This window comes from Odocoileus virginianus, chromosome 29, assembly GCF_023699985.2.
Source record: "Odocoileus virginianus isolate 20LAN1187 ecotype Illinois chromosome 29, Ovbor_1.2, whole genome shotgun sequence".
Classification (NCBI taxonomy): Eukaryota; Metazoa; Chordata; class Mammalia; order Artiodactyla; family Cervidae; genus Odocoileus; species Odocoileus virginianus.
The window spans coordinates 4,384,659-4,394,589 of record NC_069702.1 but is presented as its reverse complement, the minus strand read 5'-3'; the positions used below and the strand labels follow the sequence as shown (position 1 = coordinate 4,394,589).

Here is a 9,931-nt window from a genome sequence, read left to right as displayed (position 1 = left end):
GAACCTGGGCCCCATCTTCAGAGATTCATATTTGTTTGGCTAGAGTAGGGTGCAGATATCAGGATTTTTAAACATTTCCACAACAACTCTAATATGCAGCAGGTCGGGATCCAGGAGTCTATGCCAGCTTTGATTTTTCACTTTTGTCTGGCCTGTTCCTACTCTGTAAAAAGCAGAGCTCTATTAGCAGGAGGAGCAGGCAGACCCCACAGCTCACAGTGTCCACCAGAGGAGCTGATAGTAGATCAGGTAAACGGCCTCCCTAAGAGAGCATATCTGAAATCTACAGAAGACGTTGTTCATTTAGGCCCCTCATGAATTTAATTCATCAATCTTTATAGAATGTATACCACTGTGAAGACCCTGTATATGTATAAGGTAAAAACTAGGAGTAGAGTACACTTTATCTGGTAAGTCCAATTTCCTTGTAACAACCTTCACTCAGCACCTAGAATGAGATCCACATCTAGTTACATTAGGTGCTAGGTTCAAGCAGAGAACAGAGATTCTGCCCTAATGCAACTTACTTTCAAGAATACAGTTGTGCTCTAAACATTGAAGAGAATTGTAAAGAAATACATGCAATGGTTTCCTCCTTCCATGAGTTAACAATTCAAGGCTGCCTGTTCACTTTCTACTGTTTAAACTCAATATTTAAGTACATACATGTTCTAACATGTTACTGTTACACAAAATAACAGACAGACACTGTTACACAAAATAATCCTAGTCATAAAGACTGCAGGCTTAGATACAGGGGAGATATACTAAAGAAGTAGAAAGACAAACATATTTCATATTATAGTTAAGTGCCATGAAGGAAAAGAATAGGCTCTTATGAGAGAGTTGCAGGGCAACATAATTGAAATGAAAGGAGATCCAGAAAGGCTAACTGTTTAAAGTGAGATGGAGACAAATTTAAATTCAGATTAAAGCACATTCCTTCAATTTCTTAATTTCTTTTTCACTACCTTCTCCTCTGACTATGCTGGAACTTCTTGAAAGACTCACCATCTTGCAAGTGAAATTGATCGAGATGTTATCTCAGAGAAGCTGCTTTCTCAAGATTTTTTGGGCAAGACATGTGCTCCTAGACTCATGTTTGTCTTGCTTGCTATATTCTCCATTGTTTCTTATCACCTGATTTCCCTTTTTTTCATATATTCCTCTCCCCCTTTTCATCCACCCCACTGTCTTTTGTCTTCCTCTTTTCAAAATATGAAATTACTCCTAAATGCACTTAGTACTCGGAGAAGGCAATGGTACCCCACTCCAGTACTCTTGCCTGGAAAATCCCATGGACGGAGGAGCCTGGTAGGCTGCAGTCCATGGGGTCGCTGAGTCGGACACGACTGAGCAATTTCACTTTCACTTTTCACTTACACGCACTGGAGAAGGAAATGGCAACCCACTCCAGTATTCTTGCCTGGAAAGTCCCATGGACAGAGAAGCCTGGTAGGCTACAGCCCATGGGGTTGCAAAGAGATGGACACAACTAAACACCTATGCATACCAGCATACCATATCATGGTGCTGCCAAATATTAAAAGCTGAGAACTCTTAGAGCCACAAGCACACATGTGAGCTGTCTTCCAAAAGACAAAACAACAACAATAAAAAAAAACCCAAATTATATTAATTTGTTCAGAGGTATGAATGATGTAGCCTTGATGTACATGATGTAATTGACTATGCCAAAGCCTTTGACTGTGTGGATAACAATAAACTGTGGAAAATTCTGAAAGAGATGGGAATACCAGACCACATGACCTGCCTCTTGAGAAATCTGTATGCGGATCAGGAAGCAACAGTTAGAACTGTACATGAAACAACAGACTGGTTCCAAATAGGAAAAGGAGTATGTCAAGGCTGTATTTTGTCACTGTGCTTATTAACTTATATGCAGAGTACATCATGAGAAATGCTGGGGTGGATGAAGCACAAGCTGGAATCAAGATTGCTGGGAGAAATATCAATAACCTCAGATATGCAGATGACACCACCCTTGTGGCAGAAAGCAGTGAGGAACTAAAAAGCCTCTTGATACAGAAACGAATGAAAATGAAAACAACCCAAAACTTATGGGACACTGTAAAAGCAGTGCTAAGGGGAAGATTCATAGCAATACAAGCTTACCTCAAGAAACAAGAAAAAAGTCAAATAAATAACCTAACTCCACACCTAAAGCAATTAGAGAAGGAAGAAATGAAGAACGCCAGGGTTAGTAGAAGGAAAGAAATCTTAAAAATTAGGGCAGAAATAAATGCAAAAGAAACAACAGAGACCATAGCAAAAATCAACAAAGCTAAAAGCTGGTTTTTGAAAAGGTAAACAAAATTGACAAACTGTTGGCCAGACTCATCAAGAAACAAAGGGAGAAGAACCAAATCAACAAAATTAGAAATGAAAATGGAGAGATCACAACAGACAACACTGAAATACAAAGGATCATAAGAGACTACTACCAGCAGCTATATGCTAATAAAATGGACAACTTGGAAGAAATGGACAAATTCTTAGAAAAGTATAACTTTCCAAACTGAACCAGGAAGAAAATGAAGATCTTAACAGACCCATCACAAGCAAGGAAATCAAAACTGTAATCAGAAATCTTCCAGCAAACAAAAGCCCAGGACCAGATGGCTTCACAGATGAATTCTACCAAAAATTTAGAGAAGAGCTAACACCTATTTTACTCAAACTCTTCCAGAAAATTGCAGAAGGTAAACTTCCAAACTCATTCTATGAGGCCACCATCACCCTAATTCCAAAACCAGACAAAAATGCCACAAAAAAAGAAAACTACAGGCCAATATCACTGATGAACATAAATGCAAAAATCCTTAACAAAATTCTAGCAAACAGAATCCAACAGCATATTAAAAAGAGCATACATCATGACCAAGTGGGCTTTATCCCAGGAACGCAAGGATTCTTTAATATCTGCAAATCAATCAATGTAATACACCACATTAACAGGTTGAAAGATAAAAACCACATGATTATCTCAATAGATGCAGAAAAAGCCTTTGACAAAATTCAACATCCATTTATGATTAAAACTCTCCAGAAAGCAGGAATAGAAGGAACATACCTCAACATAATAAAAGCTATATATGACAAACCCACAGCAAGCATGACCCTCAATGGTGAAAAATTGAAAGCATTTCCCCTAAAGTCAGGAACAAGACAAGGGTGCCCATTTTCACCACTATTATTCAACATAGTTTTGGAAGTTTTGGCCACAGCAATCAGAGCAGAAAAAGAAATAAAAGGAATCCAGATAGGAAAAGAAGAAGTAAAATTCTCACTGTTTGCAGATGACATGATCCTCTACATAGAAAACCCTAAAGACTCTACCAGAAAATTACTAGAGCTAATCAATGAATATAGTAAAGTTGCAGAATATAAAATTAACACACAGAAATTCTTGCATTCCTATACACTAACAATGAGAAAACAGAAAGAGAAATTAAGGAAACAATACCATTCACCATTGCAACAAAAAGAATAAAATACTTAGGAGTATATCTACCTAAAGAAACAAAAGACCTATACATAGAAAACTATAAAACACTGATGAAAGAAATCAAAGAGGACACAAACAGATGGAGAAACATACCGTGTTCATGGATTGGAAGAATCAATATTGTCAAAATGAGTATACTACCCAAAGCAATCTATAGATTCAATGCAATCCCTATCAAGCTACCAATGGTATTCTTCACAGAACTAGAACAAATAATTTCACAATTTGTGTGGAAATACAAAAAACCTTGAATAGCCAAAGCAATCTTGAGAAAGAAGAATGGAACTGGAGGAATCAACCTGCCTGACTTCAGGCTCTACTACAAAGCCACAGTCATTGAGACAGTATGGTACTGCCACAAAGACAGAAATATAGATCAATGGAACAGAATAGAAAGCCCAGAGATAAATCCACGTACCTATGGACACCTTATCTTGGACAAAGGAGGCAAGGATATACAATGGAAAAAAGACAACCTCTTTAACAAGCGGTGCTAGGAAAACTGGTCAACCACTTGTAAAAGAGTGAAACTAGAACACTTTCTAATACCATACACAAAAATAAACTCAAAATGGATTAAAGATCTAAATGTAAGACCAGAAACTATAAAACTCCTAGAGGAGAACATAGGCAAAACACTCTCCGACATAAATCACAGCAGGATCCTCTATGACCCACCTCCCAGAATATTCGAAATAAAAGTAAAAATAAACCAATGGGACCTAATGAAACTTAAAAGCTTTTGCACAACAAAGGAAACTATGAGCAAGGTGAAAAGATAGCCTTAAGAATGGGAGAAAATAATAGCAAAGGAAGAAACAAAGGATTAATCTCAAAAATATACAAGCAACTCCTGCAGCTCAATTCCAGAAAAATAAATGACCCAATCAAAAAATGGGCCAAAGAACTAAACAGACATTTCTCCAAAGAAGACATACAGATGGCTAACAAACATATGAAAAGATGCTCAACATCACTCATTACCAGAGAAATGCAAATCAAAACCTCAATGAGGTACCATTACATGCCAGTCAGGATGGCTGCTATCCAAAAGTCTACAAGCAATAAATGCTGGAGAGGGTGTGCAGAAAAGGGAACCCTCTTACACTGTTGGTGGGAATGCAAACTAGTACAGCCACTATGGAGAACAGGGTGGAGATTCCTCAAAAAACTGGAAATAGAACTGCCATATGACCCAGCAATCCCACTCCTGGGCATACACACCAAGGAAACCAGATCTGAAAGAGACACTTGCACCCCAATGTTCATCACAGCACTGTTTATAATAGCCAGGACATGGAAGCAACCTAGATGCCATCAGCAGACAAATGGATAAGGAAGCTATGGTACATATACACAATAGAATATTACTCAGCCATTAAAAAGAATACATTTGAATCAGTTCTAATGAGATGGATAAAACTGGAGCCCATCATACAGAGTGAAGTAAGCCAGAAAGATAAAGACCAATACAGTATACTAACACATATATATGGAATTTAGAAAGATGGCTAACAATAACCCTATATGCAAGACAGAAAAAGAGACACAGATGTATGGAACAGACTTTTGGACTCTAAGGGAGAAGGCAAGGGTGGGATGATCTGAGAGAACAGCATCGAAACATGTACATTATCAAGTGTGAAACAGATCGCCAGTCCAGGTTGGATGCATGAGACAAGTGCTCAGGGCTGGTGCACTGGGAAGACCCAGAGGGGTGGGATGGGGAGGGAGGTGGGAGGGGGGTTCAGGATGGGGAACACATGTAAATCCATGGCTGATTCATGTCAATGTATGGCAAAAACCACTACAATATTGTAAAGTAATTAGCCTCCAACTAATAAAAATAAATGGAAAAAAAACCCCAAAACTATTTGTCTTTCCCCTTTGATAACCATTTAAAAAAAAAAAAAAGAGCCTCTTGATGAAAGTGAAAGAGGAGAGTGGAAAAGTTGGCTTAAAGCTCAACATTCAGAAAACAAAGATCATGGCATCCAGTCCCATCACTTCACGGCAAATAGATGGAGAAACAGTGGAAACAGTGGCAGACTTGTTTTTTGGGTTCCAAATTCACTGCACATGGTGATTGCAGCCATGAAATTAAAAGATGCTTGCTCCTTGGAAGGAAAGTTATGACCAATCTAGACAGCATATTAAAAAGCAGAGACATTACTTTGCCAACAAAGGTCCGTCTAGTCAAGGCTATGGTATTTCCAGTGGTCATGTATGGATGTGAGAGTTGGACTGTGAAGAAAGCTGAGAGCCGAAGAATTGATGCTTTTGAACTGTAGTATTGGAGAAGACTTTTGAGAATCCCTTGGACTGCAAGATCCAACCAGTCCATCCTAAAGTAGATCAGTCCTGGGTGTTCATTTTAAGGACTGATGAAGCTGAAACTCCAATACTTTGGCCACCCTGGCAAAGAACTGACTCATTGGAGAAGACTCTAATGCTGGGAAAGACTGAGGGTGGGAGAAGTGGGAGACAGAGGATGAGATAGTTGGATGGTATCACCGACTCAATGGACATAAGTTTGAGTAAACTCCAGGAGTTGGCGATGGACAGGGAGGCCTGGTGTGCTGCAGTCCATGGGGTCGCAGAGTCAGACATGACTGAGCGACTGAATTGAACTGACACCACTATAAAACTTTGCAATTTCAGCTGTGGGTTATAGGCCTGTAGCATTGATATTACCTGGGATCTTGCTAGAAATGCAGTCTTAGATCACACAAAACCTGCATTTCAATAAGATTCCTGGTTGTTTCATATGTACATTAAAGTTGGGGACTTGCAGATGCAGAGGATCCCAGAACATAGAGTTATGAGAATTAATAATCTTACTTCTTAGACACCATTGTATATTTAACCTTCTTGGCATAGCCATTTTTGCTTTCTCAGCACTTTTTCATTTCTTTATATTCTCTAAGTTATCGTGTGTTGCTCTTTTCTCATTCCATCTGTAGCACAAAATATTACATATCTCTAAGATCTAGAAAATTGTAGCTGATCAGTCATCCACTACCTTTTCTTTCTTCATTCAAAATATCTTATTTAATTTTGAAAAGCTGTATTAAACTGTTAGTTTCTAATTCCTTAGAATAAACAGATACTAACACAAATATAAACTGAGACATATTAATTAACCAATGTATATCTTTAATAGGACTCATGTACATCTTACTTTCTCAAAATTTCTATCCAGTTATTTAGATAATTTTGTTATGTGAGGTGCTTACTTTTTTGGATTCTTTTCTAATAAGTATTTTGCTAGCTGCCTTTTCTTTAAATAAGAGCCATACCACCTCAGGTAAAATTAACCTTGGTCTGTTAACAGAAACATTAGACAGTGTTTGGTCTTTAGATGTTTAAATATATCTATATCTGTAACATTCTTGAGAGGGAGGTCACTGTTGTGTGGAATATCAGCTCTGAAAATACTTGGCTTGAACCTCGAGCAATCCAACCAACCTCGGATCTTCTTTGTCTCCAGATCATCTACAAATGTTAAGGTTTTTTCCTATGTCAATAAAGAATATATACACACACATATGAGTTTGATTTTGTTTTTAAATTAAACGTTGAGGTAACATAAAATAAGATTTATAAGGTATATGTAAGGTATCAAGTATCATAGTACAATGAAATCCATGTAGCCGCTGCCCAGTTTCAGTAAAATAACATACCTTTAAAATCCTGCCCCTGCTAGATACCATAATCTTCCCTTCCTGCTCCCTAATCACTCTAGAATTTTATAATCATTTCCTTGCTTTTTCTCAGTTATACCACACTTGTAACTGTAAATACTGTTTATTTTGAACTTTTATATTAATAGAATCATATGATATATATTCCGTGACTGACTTATTTTTTGCTATTAAAACTGTACTGAGGGATATTTCTAGCGGCCCAGTGGCTAAGAATCCGCCTTCCAGTGCAGGGAATGCGGGTTGATCGCTAGCCCAGGAACTGGGATCCCATATGCCTGGGACCTGAGCCTGAGCACCACAACTAGAGAGAAGCCCACAGGCTGCAGTGAGGCTCCTGATGTAACCAAAAGTAAAATAAACGTCAAAAAAGTGAAGCCGCTGCACTGACAGGGTCTTTGTGTTTATGCATTAAGGACACGAGTCTCTTTATGGCAGTGATTCAGTCCTCACTGAGTACCACTGACTATGTTTTATGATAAATGACATGTAATAATTCTTCTATATTGATTTTATAAGGACTTGCTTTCACACAAATGACAGCACATGATAAATTTAAGAATAATATTACCACATTTCAACTTTTTGGAAAATGTATTTCAGACTGTTACACAGAATCACATGATCCTCAAAATTCAAGTTTACAACTGATCTTCACAAGAGCCTTATCCATATACACATTAGTTATTCAGAAGGAAAAATTTGATACAGTATTTTAGTAGTTACATGATTTGTAACCAATACTGAATTACTGAAAGCTGAAGAACTCTCAATGAATTACATATAGGATAACCACTCTCAAATACAAGAAGCGAGACAATAAAGGAAAATTTTCTGTTTAGTCATAGAAAAATGATAAAGGCATTTATGATGAGATAAATGCTTTAAGTTAGTACACAACCTACTGGGCGAATAAAACTGCCACACTGGTTGGTAGTTTTGCTCTTGAATATAAGTGGTATGGTATTATCCATTTTGGAGAAGAAAATGGCAACCCACTCCAGTATTCTTCGTGGAAAATTCCATGGACAGAGGAACCTGGTGGGCTACAGTCCATGGGGTTGCAAAGAGTCAGACACAACTGAGCATGCACACATTACCCAATTATCTGACATTAATACATAAAAATTCAAATCTGAGTTCTCAAAATGGTTGCTTGGTATTTTTGAATAGTGTCTGGTGTACTCAGAGTGTTTCTTTTCATTTATCTTTTCTTCTTTTATAAGGTTTAGTGGGACTGTGCAATGCTGGAGCAATAGTCCAGAATGTCCTGAATAGTAAATTCCATTGTAACACCAGATCCAGGATAACAGCGAGCTATCAAACCTTCAAAATGCTTGTACTGGCGAATGAATTCATCCTGCATGGAGTGCCACACCACCTACAAAATGAAAATGAGAGTCACTAAACTACAACTGGAAACAATATATAACAAGAATGTAGAAATACTGTCAAGACATATTCTAAGCATTTAGGATAGCTTAATTCACTTTCACACATTGGAGAAGGAAATGGCAACCCACTCCAGTGTTCTTGCCTGGAGAATCCCCGAGACGGGGGAGCCTGGTGGGCTGCCGTCTATGGGGTCGCACAGGGTCGGACAGGACTGAAGTGACTTAGCAGCAGGATAGCATAATAATTAATCACTGTGGATGGTGACTGCAGCCATGAAATTAAAAGATGCTTGCTCCTTGGAAGAAAAGCTATGACAAACCTAGACAACATATTAAATAGCAAAAACTTCACTTTGCTGACAAAGGTCTGTAGAGTCAAAACTATGGTTTTTCTAGTAGTCATGTACAGATGTGAGACTTGGACCATAAAGAGGGCTGAGTGCCAAAAAACTGATGTTTTCGAACTGTGCTGGAGAAGATTCTTGAGTCCCTTGGACTGCAAGGAGATCCAACCAGTCAATCCTAAAGGAAATCAACCCTGAATATTCATTGGAAGGACTGATGCTGAAGTTAAGGATCCAATATTTTGGACACCTAATGTGAAGAGCCGACTCACTGGAAAAGACCCTGATGCTGGGAAAGATTGAGGGTGGGAAGAGAAGACGGTGGCAGAGGATGAGATGGTTAGGTAACATCATCGACTCAATGGACATGAATTTGAGCAAACTCTGGGCAGTCCATGGGGTCGCAAAGAGTCAGACACGACTGAGCGACTGAACTGAACTGGGAGAGAGTGAAGGACAGGGAAGCCTGGTGTGCTGCAGTCCATAGGGTCAGAGAGTCAGGTCTGAGTGACTGAACAACAACAGTTAAGAATGTACATCCTGAAGCAAGATTCGTAACTCTGAGTGACCTTGAGTATGTTACACCACTCTTCTGTGCCTCAAGGCCCTTATCTGTAAACTGGGTAGTGATAATACCTTCCTCACAGGTTCAAATGAGATTAAATGAGTGAATGTGTGTAAAGTGCTCAGAACAGTGTTTGACACAGTAATGTTTATTACATTTTAGCTGACATTATATCTGTTCCAATATCTAACATAGATGTGGCTATGCACTACCATGTATGAAATAAGACTAAGGATTAAATGAAATTTCACAGCAGATGAAAGTTTAATTTATCTAAAATTAAGGATGCAAAACACTTCTTGATGACATGGAGGACACCAACAAGAGTCAGACTAACCATGAGCAATCAAAGGAATCTATAATTTAGAAGTGGAAACTAAAATGCTGACAGATAT

General features: G+C 38.3%; 1 protein-coding gene across 7 annotated transcripts in view; it reads right to left on the bottom strand.

Moving 5' to 3' along the window:
* Positions 1-7,078: 7,078 nt before the first annotated feature.
* Positions 7,079-9,931, bottom strand: part of EXOC1 (exocyst complex component 1) — a 52,910-nt gene continuing 50,057 nt past the window's right edge. For all 7 annotated transcript variants that reach the window (XM_020892159.2, XM_020892162.2, XM_020892163.2 and 4 more), the window contains one exon: positions 7,079-8,614. In XM_020892159.2, coding sequence (XP_020747818.2) covers positions 8,462-8,614 — 153 coding nt within the window. In that variant the 3' untranslated portion in view covers positions 7,079-8,461. The remainder of the gene's footprint in view (positions 8,615-9,931) is intronic.